The 15,346-nt window shown below is 55.4% G+C and overlaps 1 protein-coding gene across 2 annotated transcripts in view; it reads right to left on the bottom strand.

Annotated features, from left to right (window-relative positions):
- Window positions 1–12,697, bottom strand: part of KIAA1522 (KIAA1522 ortholog) — a 28,612-nt gene extending 15,915 nt beyond the window's left edge. Inside the window, exon 1 of one of the 2 annotated variants that reach the window (XM_057557367.1) lies at window positions 12,114–12,697. In XM_057557367.1, coding sequence (XP_057413350.1) covers window positions 12,114–12,345 — 232 coding nt within the window. In that variant the 5' untranslated portion in view covers window positions 12,346–12,697. The remainder of the gene's footprint in view (window positions 1–12,113) is intronic. The other variant, XM_057557364.1, reaches the window with a different exon arrangement.
- Between the last annotated feature and the right edge of the window lie 2,649 nt (window positions 12,698–15,346).

Below are 15,346 nucleotides of genomic sequence, written 5' to 3'. Positions count from 1 at the left end.
AGAATATTCCCTAGCCCCCATGCTTTCTTCTATGTTCCCTTGACATTGCTTTCTGGGTTTTTAGGAACACCTTTAAAGCCTGGTTGACCCTTGAGTTGCAGCAGGAACTGGAAGAGCACAAGAGATGCTAGAAGCCCCAGGCCTCTTCCGTAAGGGCTGGCGGGCAAATTATAAACACAGCCCTCTTAATCTCTCTCTCCCCCACCACAAATGGTCACAAGTCTGGATCCACATTTGGGTCTCAGGAAACCATCAGATTAGAGTGGCCATAGGAGGGCAGATGAAGATTCCCCAGCCCCAGCCCCACCCCCTTGGTGCCGATTCCAAGAGGACAGACAGGTGGGCACAGCCCAGATTTCAGGATTACTGGGACAGGGAGACTACTGGAAGGTCCAGAAGTCTCTCATCAACCCAGCTTCTGAGGAACCTCAGAGAGCCTACCAGCATTTAATTAATCCTTCTCCTAATAGTCATGATTATTCTTCAAACCACTGCAGGCAATGACCTTGGACAAGCCCACCTTCTCTCTCAGTCTCTTTCACGACTGTAAGGGTCCCAAGAAGTCACCTAAGCTAAGCTGCCCTTATTTCACAGACAGGCCTCCCTCTAGGAGCCAGGGAGGTCCAGAGAAGTGAAAGCAATCTGCTCAAGGTCACAGAGCCCATACCAGAGCCACACTGAGAACCCAGACACCCTAAATCCCAGCCTAGGCCCTTTCTATTGCCCCCTGCATGGAGGGATGAGATCATCAGGCTCAATTCAGAACCTCTAGGAATGTAGGCCATCCTGGTAAGTCATGGGTGGATTCTCCCACCACAGGAGGGAGGCCCCCCAAGCCACCTTCTCCAGGATTTTCTCATTCCCCAAAACCAGCAGATACCCAACTCTGTTGGAGACCCCTTATCTTGCGGGGTGGGGGGTGGATCACCACCCTGCCCCTACCCCATGTTTGGATTCACCAGGCGGAGGAACTAGGCACTCTACACAGCCCCTCCTCCAACACCCCTTGGGACCCGGGGATACCCTGAACCGCCACACCCGCTGGGGGGAACCAGGAATCCTGGCTCCCAGCCTTGGGGTTGGAGGCCTTCCCAATTCTGCCCCCTCCCCCCGACTTGGAGGATGGAATGTGACCCGCGGACAGATCCCGCAGCACGCCGGGAAGGGCTGCGTTCCAGCTCGGTGGCTGCACTGAAAGGGGGGGATGCGGCAGCGACCATGGGGACCGCGGGTGGGGGGGGGAAGGGGGACAGAGAGAGGCAGCGGCGGTGCGGATGGGGGTGGGGAGGGAGCCCAGAGAACCAGTCCGACTCCCGATCAAGCCAGATGGAGGCGGCCCGAGTCTCCAGCCCCTGGTTTCCTGCTTCTCCCCTCCACCTTTGTCTCCCCTCCCTCCTGCAAACTTTCAGCCTGTGCGGGCTAAAGCCTGGGGAACAAATGTGCGTGCGTGCGTGTGTGTGTGTGTGTGTATAAGTGCTTTAGGGTCTGGCTGGTTGTGCAGTTCTGAACCTGTGTGTACATACGTGTGCCTAAGACGTTGGGCAACTGTACGTACATGAATGTGTCTGAATCTGCGACTGGCGTGGTGTTCGTGTGGCTGGGTAAACCGTATACATAGGTATATGTACCTGTATCTCAGGATCTGTCTCTCCCACAGCGATCGTGTGGGTGTGAATGTGTATGTGATTTTGTGTCTGCATGTCCGTACATCTGAGTGGGTGTTGTGTATGTGACTGTAAATTGTGAACATGTACATGTGCCCGCCCGCGGGTATTCGTGCGTACATGTGTCTCTGTCTGCATGTGAGGGGTGGGGTCTGTGCGGGGGATTCCCGGCCCCCCAAACTCACACCCAACAAGCCCCAGGAGGGGGCAGCAGCGGCGGCGGCGGCTGCGGCAGGAAGACCCTCCTCCCCGCCTGCCCCGCCCCCACCCCCAGCCCCTACCTGCCGGCCGCCTCGCCGACCGCCCGAACCGCCAGAAGCTGCGGGCCCGGGGGCCGCTGGGGGCCTTCCTCTTGTGGTGTGAGTTGCCCATGGTGGGCGCGGGAGCCGGCGCGGGAACCCTAGCGCAGCCCTACCAGCCCGGCAGCCGGGCCCGCAGCCACAGGAGGGAGGCAGAGAGAAGCGCGGGCGGCCACCGCAGGCGCCCCCAGCCCCAGCTCGGCCACGCCCCCGGGCTCTGCGGCCAATGGCCGGGGCGAGGGAGGGGCCGGCAGAGGGGCGGGGCCTGGCGCACATCCCGTAGGCTCCACCCCTCTGAGGACCTGGGAGACCTGCCGAGCCGCCCCGCCCCGTGCTCTGGGAAAGGCCGGGCCTGTCCAGGTGGGGCTGACAGATCGCTCGCTCTCCCAGGCCAGGGGCTGCCTCTGAGGACTGCAGTGGAACCAAGAGAACTAGGGGCCCAGGCTCCAGACAGGCAAGGTCTGGAGCCTTGCTGCTGCTAAGGCCCACCAACCACCACCCCGTGAGTGTCACGTGTCTGTGTACCGCCTGTCTCTGCTTGTTTGTACAAATACATCTATCTGACTGTATCTCTGTAGTAATGGTGTTCAAAATAACAATAGAACCCTTTTATATAGCGCTTCCTATGTGCCAGGCACTGTGATAACTGCTTTCATGCATTACTTCATTTCACCCACAAAACAATTCTGTAAGGTAGGTACTTTTATCATCTCCATTTTACAGATGGGAAAATTGAGGTTCCATGAAGTCAACCGATTAGCCCAAAGTCAAACAGCATTAAGCTACAAAGCCAGTACTCAAACCCTGACTGAGTCCAATACCCACTGCTCCAGGCTACCTACCCCACCACTTTATCTGTGCCTCTCCATGACCTTGAAGGAGGGCATGTAATTGGGCATTTGTATTTGCGTTCTTGAATGTGGCTGTGTAGTTGTGTATCTGTGACCCTGAACATGTGGGTTCCTCTCTGTGTCATCACCTGTGTGTGACTGCATGCCTGTATCCATATAATTGAATCTGTTTACATAGGTTTGGATGTGTGCTTTTGTATATTTGCCTATATAATTGTGACTCCCTCAAGCTGGCTGAATATCACTGCTTTTTGTGTATTTGAGTGTGTAATAGTCTGCTTGAGTGCATGTAAGTGCATGTAAGTGAAAATGTTTGTCTATAAGACTGTAATTGCATGTGGTTTTCTGTATCAATATGACTGTGCAACTATCTGCTGATATACCCATATCTATCTACCTTTGGGGGGTGGGGTATGTGTAAGTAATGGAGCATATAGGTAAACATACATGAAAGCACATGTCTGTGTGCATCTAACCCTAACTCTCTCTCATCTCCCCTTAAATAAGTCTTTGTTTTTCAAAGCCCAGGCCAAGGTTCACCTCTTCTGAAAGTCTTCCAGGTTGCGCAAGGCCCCCACATCTTTATATTCTCACAAGTGCCCTGTGTCCAGGGACCTGCCCAGGACCCCACATACTGGGCAAGGACTCTCCTTTACGATCACTCTGCCATCTCTCCAACCAGGGGCAGCATGGTATAGACAGAGAAAGAGCACTGGGCTGGAAGTCCACGGCCCTCAGTTCTAATCCCCTTACGGCTCATCCTTTCTGCCACCGGGGCAAGCCCCTCCTCCACTACACCACGCTGCCTCTTATGCCCAGTGGCTCCAAGACACCCTGTTCCCTCCCTGCAAAATGGGAGAGTTAAAGCTGAACCACACCCTCCCTGAGGCCCATCTCTTGCTAAGAGACTGAGGTTGACAACAGTGCAGTCCTTGAGGGGCTGGTATTTTATTCATCCACCCAGAAAATACTTGTTGAGCATACACTGTATACCACACTGTGTGCAGCAGGCTCCCTGCCTTGCACAGAGAAGAGGGTCCTAGTGGCAGAGCTGGATGAGACCTCAGAGATCTGCTGGCCCAATTCCCTTAATTTACAGGTGGGGAACCTGAGGCCCATCAAGGGGAAAGGTGGTATGGGGGGAGCAGAGAGAACACTCAAGGGTAAAGTCCAAATCCCTCGGCATGCATTCAGTGAGGACAGGCATGCAAAGAGCTTAGAAGGATGTCCGGAGTGTAGCAGGTACCTCGGCCTTCACAGGAGACCTTGCAGGAGCTGCCCCCGCTCACCAGTTCAGCCTCATCTCTGACCACACCCCTTTCATTCTCAGAGCTCCAGCCACACACAACTGCTTGCTGCACCCCAGTGCACACCTACAGGCCTCACACATGCTCCTTCCTCTTCCACCTCTGCCTGTCCTCAAGGCCTTGCTAGACAGTGTCCTCCTCCATGTCCTCCTTGACACCCCTCCTCCCCCAGCCCAGTTCTTGGGGCTCCCACAGGCATTAATGCTGTCCACTGATACAGTACTGATCACACCTAAGGGCTCCCCGGCACCCTGTGTAACACCAACCCAGCACTTGTCTCAAGGCAACAGTTTGCTTTGGTAGCTCCCTTTCCAACCAGAAAACAAGTTCCTCAAGGACACTAATCCTCTCACTCCTCCTAGTAGCCCCAGGCTCAGCATAGTGTCTGGCACACAGTAGGTATCCCTACGTGTTGAACAGAAACTGGCAGAGGTGGTGATGATGGCACCTTGAGCACTAATGGAGGTGAAGAGGCACAGGCAGGAGAGTCCAAGGCACTCTCCCAGTCTTACCTTCTTTCACTACAAAGGCTATGCTTGCTCCCAGATCCAAAAGGAAGAGTACTACCAACGAGTCAAGTGCATGGGAGAGCCTGGGAGAGGCTGGGGTAGGACTGGTGGGAAGAAGTAGGTGGTATGGTAGGCATATGGACCAGAACTCCTGGAACCACAAGGCAGGGCTTGAGGGTCTCGTGACCCTACTGGAGGATAGTAGTAAAGGCCTCGGCTGGCTAGGGGCTTGGAGGAGAGGGTATCCTTAAGCAGGCAGGAGGTCCTACTTGGAACAGACCCCACCAGCATGCTCCTGGGAAGCATGCACTTTGCCAGAAGATTCAGGGTTTAAACCCTTGGCAGGCTGAGCTGTCTCCATCTCCCCTCCGTGCCAGCACAGAGCACCCCGTGAGTGCAGCTGACAGCCTTTGGTGAAGCAGCCCCCAGGACAGCGGAACACTAGAGCACAGAGTCCTGGGGAGTATAGTCATGGGGGAGGTGGACAACGAGTTCATCCCTCCTGCCCAAGGAAGCTGCTTCCACCCACTTCCTCCCCCAAGTCAGCCACAGGACTGGAGGTGGCCATCCGTGGGTTCTCCAGATGGGAGGTAGAGGTGTGTATACCTGCTCTCCCCACCCCGCCACATTCACTGCGGCCTAAACAATATACAATGCCTCCTCTCATTAGTTTTCTTCAGCATGTGACAGGCCAGGAGCAGCTGAGACAGCTTTGAGGGTTTGGGGAGAGGGGAATTTCCGAGGGGCGGGTGAGGGAGGGGAGGCGCTCCCCCTGCCCTCTGCTGACAACAGATTAGAGATTTTTCTGGCCACAGGGTATAGCCACCCCAGAGCAGCAGACCTTGCTGGCGGCCCTGATTCAGGGGCAGGAAAGGGAGAGTGGTGGGGGGAGGGCCCCCCAGCCTGAGGGGGATTTCCAGGAGAACCTGGGCCCTGTGCCACCGGTGGGGATCCAGGGCCTCCGTGAGGAGGGAGGGCGAGAGGCAGCTGGACCGGGCCCATGAAGGTGTCAGAGGTAAAGGAGGGGATGGATGAGGCCTTCTTGGCCTCGGCTTCCTGCTCCTCTCATCCCACCCCTGGTCGAGGCCCCTTTCTGGGATGGGATTTTTCCATTAGAAGTCAGAACAAAGGAGTGGGGAAGCTGAGGTCAGCCTGGCAGGTGTGGGCTCCTGTTCCGCCTCCAACACTGGTTGGCTGTATGACCTTGAGCAAGTCACTTCCTCCTCTGGGCCTCAGTTGCCCATCTGTATGTACCATGAGGGCTCCCTGTGACATCTCAGGCTATCAGCTCTGAGCGCCCAGGATCTGGAGATACCCATGCTCTGGGGGCCCATATCAGATTACCCACCTATCACCCAAAGCCACTTAGTGCCAGGCCCTGTGCTGGGCAGGGCAGAGGGAAAAGACAGTCAGCCCAGGGCCTGCCCTCAGGATGTTCAGAACAGTGAGGTATGGTGATGCCTGTGCCCACGGAACCCGAGAGCCAGCTGGTCCCAACCCCCAGCAGGAGCCTTGCCTGGTTCCAGCTCTGCAAATCCCTCAACCCCAGCTTCCCCTCATTCTTCCATTTTAGCTCATGTCACCTCTTGGGGAAGCCGTCTTTGATCGCCCCCTGGGATCACTCTGTTGCCTCCTTAGTCACACTTCTTGACCCTTAATTACTTGTTCAATGTCTACTACCCCCCTCAAACTGTGAGGTTCACGAGGACTGGGACCTTGTCTTTCATTCATCCCCAGGACAGAGTCTGGCACATAGTAGGTACTTATTACCTAATATTAAATACTTAATAAGTATGTGTGAAATAAATTAGTGAGACACCCTCTCCCATCTGGACCCAAGGCAGACAATGCTCATCACTTCAGAGGGGCTTGAAGAAGGTGGACCCAGACTCCCTTATGGAAACCACTCTCCCACTGATGTACCCCACAGCAGAGGGAGCCCTGCCCATATCACATCAGTCAAGGCCCCAGGCTAAGGACACTGAGATGCCCCTCCCCAAGAAGCAGGTGACCAGAAAAGCATATCCTGGGACTTCCCTGGTGGTCCAGTGGTTAAGAATCCACTTTCCGGGCTTCCCTGGTGGCGCAGTGGTTAAGAATCTGCCTGCCAATGCAGGGGACACAGGTTCGAGCCCTGGTCTGGGAAGATCCCACATGTCGCGGAGCAACTAAGCCTGTGTGCCACAACTACTGAGCCTGTGCTCTAGAGCCCGCGAGCCACAACTACTGAAGCCCACACGCCACAACAAAGAGTAGCCCCTGCTCGCCGCAACTAGAGAAAGCCTGAGCACAGCAACGAAGACCCGGTGCAGCCAAAAAAAAAAAAAGAAAAAAAAGAATCCCCCTTCCAATGCAAGGGACAGGGTTCAATCCCTGGTCGTGGAACTAAAATCCCACAGGTCGCAGGGCAACTAAGCCCGTGCGCCGCAACTACTGAGCTAGTGTGCTATAGAGCCCATGCACCAACTAGAGAAGCCCGCGCATTGCAACAAAAGATCCCGCATGCCGCAGCTAAGACCCAACACAGCCAAATAAATAAACGAATAAATAAATATTAAGAAAAGAAAGAGGGCTTCCCTGGTGGCGCAGTGGTTGAGAATCCGCCTGCTAATGCAGGGGACACGGGTTCGAGCCCTGGCCTGGGAAGATCCCACATGCCGCGGAGCAACTAGGCCCGTGAGCCACAATTACTGAGCCTGCGCATCTGGAGCCTGTGTTCCGCAACAAGAGAGGCCGTGATAGTGAGAGGCCCGCGCACCGCGATGAAGAGTGGCCCCCACTTGCCGCAACTAGAGAAAGCTCTCGCACAGAAACTAAGACCCAACACAGCCAAAAATAAATAAATAAATAAATAAATAATTCCCATTTAAAAAAAAAAAAAGAAAAGCATATGCTGTTCAACTCCAAATCTCTTGAGCACCCTGCTCTAGAGTCTGGGGGCAATAATTTCCCCAGGAGTATCACAGAGGTGATGACACTGGACCAGGCCTTGAGAATGAACAGAAGTATTGGATAGAAAAGGGAAGGTAAACACATACTAGGTGGGGAACAGCACATGCAATGGCACAGAATGTGGAAATACATGGAGTGTTTATTGAAAGGCAAACAGATACCACCCGGACCTCAGAGAGGCAAAGTGACCACTAACCAAAGTGCCTTTGGGTCCTCACTTTGCTTTAGAGCTACACAGGCCCCTTCCTCAGCAGGGAGAGTTGGCATTATTCACCCTGCATTCTCCTCACCCACCTTCCTATGACATCCAGACCACTGGGTCCCGATGTCGTGTCCATCTGACTGGCCAAAGGTAGGCTCTCCTTCCCTGAACATAGCTCCCACCCCCAGTCCCCCTTCCAGCTTGCTCCTCCAGACCATTCTCAAACTCAGAGAATTCTAGAATGAGAAAGGGCCACTAATGGTCAGAGGTCATTAAACCCCATCTTTATTAAGACAGACAGTGTCTTGCCAAGAATGGGGCAGGATTTGGCAAAGCAGAACTCAAACGCAGGATTCTCTCCATAACCCCATGCCCAGCACAGCTCTCCGAGTGAGTGGCCAACGTTCATGGGGTTAAATCTGCTGAGCCTGAAAGGGTAGCTCCTAAATTCTCACTATCAGTATCGGAGCCATCCCCAACGCCCATCCCCCAGCCACTGCCCACTGCCTGAGAGAAACCTTCGGGAGGGCTGTATACTCCTTTCCCCAAAGCTGATCCTAAGCTCTACAGCAGTTACTCCCCTCCAGAGTCAGAAACACATCCAACCTCATATTATCTTGTTTGGAGAGTATGGCCTCTGGAGACACATTGAGTGGCTCTGTCAGTGCTACGCTATGTTCATCATGTCCATGCAAGTAAAAACCTTGCCTGTCTTGTCCCAAATATTTGCATTACCCTGACCAGTGCCTGACACTATATAGTAAGGAATATGTCTTTTTCAAATGAATAAAGCTGAATGACCTTGACCAACTTACTTTCACCCTCTGGGCCTATTTTCTCACCTATAAATGGTTGTAACTGACCACCTCCCAGGTTGTTGAGGACAACAAGGGAAAACACTCATGAAAATGCCTGGCCAGGGTCTGGCACATAGTAGCCTTCATGTTCCCCTTCAAATTAGCCAGCACCCTGCCCTCCTTCCACACTCTGCTCACCTCCTCCAGGAAGCCTCCCCCGATTATCTGCCGGGCTCCAGTCCTGGCATCTGTCCCAGAAACACTTCCTCCCCACACACTTGTCTAGAGTCCACATGATATTTCTGAAAAATATGGATTCCTGCTTGTTTGTTTGTTTGTTACTTTTTCTGTGCCTGAGTCCTCCGCTGGACAAAGGAAAGACTCCACCTTCTGTGGTTCCCCCCTCAATAATCATCATCATCACGGGTATCTGAGGTGTAACCAATGAGTTGTTTTCCAAACATGAATCAGGATAAACTTAGCTAATGCTCAAGTCCTCAGCATCACAACAGCAGCAACCTGCTGACATCTGGGCCATGCTCCACAGTTCATAATGCACTTGCATGTCTGTTTTCTAATTTGATCCTTGAAACACCCCTGTAAAGCCAGGATTTGTTATCTCTATTTTACAGATAGCAGAACTGAGGCTTGGAGGGATTAATAACCTGCTGGTGTCACATGGCCCAAGAGGGACAGACCAGGGCCCAGGACAGAGTTGTCCTGTCAGCTTCAAAGCCCATTCCTTCCAGACTGGGTCCTTACAACTCAGGTGAATAAACTCACAAACACAATAACAGCGACCCCTTACATTTCTATGGTGACTTCACTTTCAAGTAATTTTCACGTCCTCTTTTGTGAGAATCTTGGAAAGCTCACAGAAAGCTCACAGACCTATCAAGGATATGTCCAGCCGGAAGGTCACCCCAGGGAGAAGGTCCCCTCTCTTCAAGAGACAGTAATGGAAACAGTGAGGCCACAGAGAAGTTGCTTGCCCAGTGTCACAGGGCTTGCTAACCGCTGGGCCAGGATGTGAACTCTCATTAATTTGCCTGACTCTGATACTCTTCCTACTCTATCAAGTTCCCTCACTTTTCTCTGGGCCTCTTCCCATCTGTACAATGGGTTGGATGAGAAGATCTTTAAGCCTTACCCCCTGGTCTATGTCCTTGGGAGAATCATGAAAGCAGGACCAGTTTTGGAGTCAGATGATTTGATTTCAAATCCCAGGTGGGCAAATCAATCGCTCACTGTCCCTGAGCCTCAGTTTTTCCATCTGCAAATGGTTGTAAATGATAATGGAGGTAAAGGATGCAGGGCAGGAGGGGGGTGGGGGGGTTCTGGCACATTCAGAAAAATAAATGTCAGACTTCCTCTCTTTCCTTTCTAAGTCTGTGCAGGGCAGTGCGGGGAGCAGGGGGGTTCTGGAAAACAGAGGCTCAAAATCTATCCCAAGCTCAGTTTTCCCTTTTATAGTAGGGGACTCAGATTAAGGAAGCCAAGACCTGCATCTATGGGTCTTTGGTTCAGCAACTGGGAGCGGGGAGATAATGACCTCCCTAGCAAAGGCCCCTGACCTCCCAGGAATTTTCTGTGTGTGCCTCCTCCCCATCTCCCCCAGTCTTCATTCTAAACATTTTCCCCAGAAAGAGTTAAGCCTTCTTTGGGCTTCCCCTTCCTGACCAGCGGTGCCAGTGGAGATTAGAGAGATTGGAATTTATTTCTCTTAATAAACAGAAAAGAAGTTTGGCCAGGCAGGTGACAAGGAAACAAATGGAATAATAGGAGGTTGGAGCAAAAGGAAGGACTTCCTCCAGACATACCTGCGGCCACCCCCAGACCTGGGGAAACAACAGCCAGGGGCAGAGAGGTGTTGCCCATGCACGTGGTCCCAAATCAGGTCGACCTGCTGCCCAGAAAGCCCAGTGCTACCCAATACCAAACACAAGGCAGGGGGAGGCCTGCCACTGACCCAATGACCCTTAACCCAGACTGTCCGAGCAGGGACCTACAGAGTCAGCTTTTCCAGCCCCTGCCCCCAGGCTGATCTCCCAGGGGAAAAGTTTCCACTGCCCTGGGGTACGCCACTAGCCTTCTATCTCTAATCCTGACAGTCTGACCACAATCCATCCTGCTGCAATTCTGACCCATGCCCCCTTCAGTGTGACAGGGATGACTTCAGACTGAATCCCAGTGGGGCAGCCCTGGGACAGACTTCATGTATTGTGGGGACTGCAGAGCCCTTGGAAACACCCCTCATGCAAACCTTCCCATGGGGCCTGGCCCAGTCATCTCAGCCCCAGCACCCAACTTGTTTGTGGCTGGGCTGCAGGGGAGCAGGGCCCATATCCAAAAGGAAGATCAGGCCGGATGCAATCACACAAGAGGCCTTTCACCCTCTTCCTGACCCCTAAAGTGTTCCATCTAATTATCCTCCAGCGGAGGTGGTTAAAGGACACTGGGCGGGTAAACACAGGTGAAATGGGACGGGCCTGCACACACCGCCATTTCCTCACCTCTAGCACTGCAGCAAGAGCACAGGAAAGGTAGACTTCCTAGGACGGCTGGCCCCAAGGGAGCCCCACCCTCTTGCAGAGACTCATGCCTTCCCCCTCAATCAGGAGACAGAAACAGAGAGGAAGATGAGGGAAGAACAAAGCAAGCGGCCAAAAGAAATGTGATTCCAGTAGGGATGGGCCAGATCAGCCACCCCTCCCCTCAGGCTGCCCATCCATCAGGCCAGAGGGAGCCTAGAGGCAGGGAATTAGCTGTAGTACTTCAGGTACCCACGGCTGCCCCAGGTACAGCCTCTCCATTAACTTGGGCCTGTTTCCCCCAACTGCAAGCACACTTCCAACACAGGACCGTTTCTACCACGGCGGGGGGAAGGAGTGGTGGGTGGGGCAGTTGGCTCAGATCCTGAGCTCATCACCCCAGGAGGTGGATGTTTGCGGTTTGGCCCAGGTGAGTGGTGAGGGGGGCCAGGTAGAAAAAGCTAACACTGCTAAGAACCTAAAGCATGTTATGCTCCGTGCTGGGTCCTCTGTGGGGCTGGAAACCCAGATCCACCTCGATGGCTGAAACACCTTTTGAGTGCAGCTGGCTTTTCAGACCCAGAGGGACCCCCCCACCAGAGATGCAAGGCCACGTGCCTCTCCCATTGGCCCCACGCCAGAGTCAAGACTCTGACCCCCTGACTCAGCAGCAGAGGGCAGAACCTGAGTGAGCCTGGGGGAGGGGGCACCGCCTCACCGTCCCAAGAGCCGGGCGCCAGCACTTCCTGCTTAAGCCAGGGGATTCCTGCCCCCTTCGGGGGGTCCTCTCCATCTCGAGCGGGGCAGGGCTGAGTCTGGGAAATTCTGGGGGCGGGGCGGGCCAGACTGGGGGTATTCGGACTGACCCCCGGGCTCTTCGCTCCCCAAGCAACGGCGCCTAGGGAGTCACCACCTCCGACACGCCGCGGACCCCCAGAGGAGCCACCCAGGCCGCACCCTCGGCGCCGCCCGGCGCCTGCCCAGGTGCCCGGCCGCCTTACCTCGGCCTTTACCCTTGGCCCTCCTGGCCTTGTCGTCCGCCTTCTTGGCCCGGGGGGCGGCCGGTTCGGCGCCCTCGGTCCCTGCCGCCTTCTTGCGCCGCTTGCCCCGCAGCCAGCTGAAGGCGCGGCGGAGGCCGGACACGCCGGAGCGAGACTTCTTCTTGCGCGGGGGGCCGCCCGGGCCCCCCGGCTCTTCGGCCGCAGGTGCGGCAGGGGACGCGCGGGCCGCCATGGCTCGGCCGGGGGACCCGGCGCGAGGGTCAGGCCCCCTGAGGCGGGGCGCCCATGGGCCGGGGGCGGGCGGGCGGGCAGGCAGCCGCCGCGCGGAAACGCGCCCGCAGAAAAGTTTGGGCGGCGGAGGCAGAGCGGGCGAGGAGCGGGGCGGGCGGCGGGAGCGGCGCGGGAGGGGCCACGGGGCGGCGGGCGGGGCGCGGAGGCCGGCCGGGAGGGACGGTGCCGGGAGGGAGCGGCCGCGGGGCGGGGGCGGCGCTGCCTGCGGCCCCTCCCCGCCTCCTCCGGCCCTCCGGCCCGGGTCCGGGAGGTCGGGGGCTGGGGCAGGGCGAGGTCCTGTGCCGCGGGAGGGTGGTCCCGCGCCCCCGAGCCGCGCCTGCGGGCTGGGGCCGAGAGGGCGGGGTCGCGGGGCGGGGCGGGTCCGGGAGAGGGCGGTACCGAGGTTCCGTCCCTGCGGGGGCACTGAGGAGAGATGGGTTCGAACAGAGAAGTACGGGGCCGAGGATGGGGGTGCGCAGGGAAAGGGGGGAGAGAGATGTTGAGGTTGGACCCCAAGAGAACCTGGTGCCCTGAGTTTGGTCCGGGACGAGATGGGGGATTCTGGAATTCTTCTTCTGCAATAAGGGAATTCTGAGAATGCTTTCCAGGACCCGGGCAGTACTGGAGGTTTTACTCTAGAGACAGAAGTCAGACCCACCCGAGACCTGTGACCGACAGTGGGTCTTCCTCTCCCATCTGGCGACTGTGAGTCGTCCCTTCACTCCTTTCCCCTTCCTCACCCCACCTTCCCCCAGCCTCCATCAGTCCTCGGTGTGGAGCTAGGACCCATGCCTCCTGGGTTCCTGCTTCATCCTTGGGTGACTGCGATGAGGAGAGCCGTGCCTCGGTTTACCCTTGGGCCAGGCTGGGAGTCCCCAGAGCACTCCTGCCTGGGTCAGAATTTTCCACTGAGATGCTCAACACTGATAAGAGCTGATCTTGGATTGAATTCACAGCTTTATAAGGTGCTTTGAGATCCTCTTCAGGTGACAAGTGTGACTGAAGAAGCTGCTAGGGAAAGGAAGCCTTTAAGAATCATGAAAATGCTGTGCTTGTTTCCTCCAAGCTTCTGGCTCTTTATTACAGCTGACCAGGCACTTTCATATCATCTGATCCCACAACAAGCTCTGAGGGAAGCAGGGCAGGGAGTGATACCCCCTTAGTACAGAAGGGAAACTGAGGCCAGAGGAGGACAGTGATTGCCTAAGAACACAGAGGTGGTCAGCAGCAGAGGAGCTAAGATCGACAATCTAGGTCTTGTCTCTGCCTGGTCCCCAGGAGCTAGAAATTGCTCTAGGGTCCAGCTGTGGGTTCAGGGCTCTTAGACTCCCTCTCTGGGTCCCCAGAAGGGCATCATGATTACCCCACCGGTTAGAATTTGTCTTCATCGCCCAGCTTGACCCAGGTCAAATATCTTTCTCCTGGTCCTCACCCAGCCCAGTCAGCCCTGCTGTAGTATAGACAACACTCACTATATTATAGAAGAATTAGAGTGTGCAGTGTGACCTCTCTAACCTGCCTTAGCCCCCGAGTGCCCCCAGGGGCTCAGCTGTGGCAAACTTGGGCCATCACTGACATCTCCCCCCTACCACCTGGGGGACCTGGGGCAGATCACTATCCTTTGTGGGCCTCAGTTTCCCCTCTAACCACCATTCATTTGGTTTCTGCCCAGCCCAGCACTATCCCTAAGGACCCTACCTCTCCTTCCTTTGGTGAGTATCAGAGGAAAAGTGTTATAGGCAGGGCTGAGACTTGGAGAGAGAGCGATGCACAGGGCCTTGGCCTGTTGGATAGTCTGGATGCATTGGTAGAGAGGAAAGAGGAAAACAAACATACTCTGGCTTTTGGAAGGGGCGATCAGGAGAGGAATGTTGGGCAGTCTTGCCCACCACCAGCCCTTTCAGCACCTCCTTTCTTCCTGGTGGCTGGACTGGTTACACAGTTTGCAGAGCCCAGTGCAAAATGAAAATGCAGGGCCTTTATTCAAAATTTATTAAAAATTTCAAGAAGGCAACGGCAGAGCATTCAACCAAACATGGGGCCTTTCCGAGAGCAGGGCCGTGTGGACTATGCCCATGAAGTTGGCCCTGCCAGTGGCTCATATAATTCCTCAGCGAAAGCTTCCCTAGAAACACAACCCCGAGGAGTCAACTCACAGATTGGGTCCCCTGATTGGGAGAAGAGGAGAGGAAAGGGGAGTGGGGAGAGGTCAGGTCTGTGTTCCCCTCACTGCTCCTAACTCCAACACCCAGACATTCTCACCTCCCATCTCCAACCACCCCTCAGACCAGCAGCCCAGCTTTCCTGCTTGTCCCCTGGCCTAATGGACAGGCCTGCTTCTGAGCCCCTCAGGGCTAGCTGGGAAGGGCTAGCCTGCAACACTGCTCTCTGGATTCATGATTGCTCAGCTCAGCTACATTTCTTTGCTGGCCCTCTGGGCAGCTAAGGAAACTGACTTCCCAGCAGCCCCTATCGGCAGGGCCCAAAGTCCATCCTGGAGCCAGGCTGTCTCCTGACCAGGAAGGAAGCTGCCAGCCTGTCCCCAGGGAGGAACCAGCAATAACCAAGCTTGGGGCTACAGCCCCTGAGGCCATCCAGCTTTGCTCCCTCTGTTTTTGTTTTTCTTTTTTCCTTTTTCTGGCTGTGCCACACGGCTTTCAGGAGTGCAGAGTCCTAACCACTGGAACGCCAGGGAATTCCCTGCTCCCTCTGTTTTTGGAAAACCCAGGACCACCCTATGTTGCCCTCACACCCATCCTACACTTCCTGACCCCCCACCCTTGGGAGACCTGCCTCCCATAGGCTCCAGCTTTGTCCCCTGCTAGGCCTGGCCTCCACCTACAGACTCCAGACTAAGCAGCCAGGCCAACGTATGGCTGAGCCTCCCTCATTTTACAGGGAACACCAGGAAGGGAAAGAGTCTGTAAATCACGCAGCTGCAGGTGGGAGCACCTGTGGCTTCC

Source organism: Balaenoptera acutorostrata, chromosome 1 (assembly GCF_949987535.1).
Source record: "Balaenoptera acutorostrata chromosome 1, mBalAcu1.1, whole genome shotgun sequence".
NCBI lineage: Eukaryota > Metazoa > Chordata > Mammalia > Artiodactyla > Balaenopteridae > Balaenoptera > Balaenoptera acutorostrata.
Note: the sequence above shows the minus strand (reverse complement) of the source record. Positions and strands in the feature narration are given on the sequence as shown.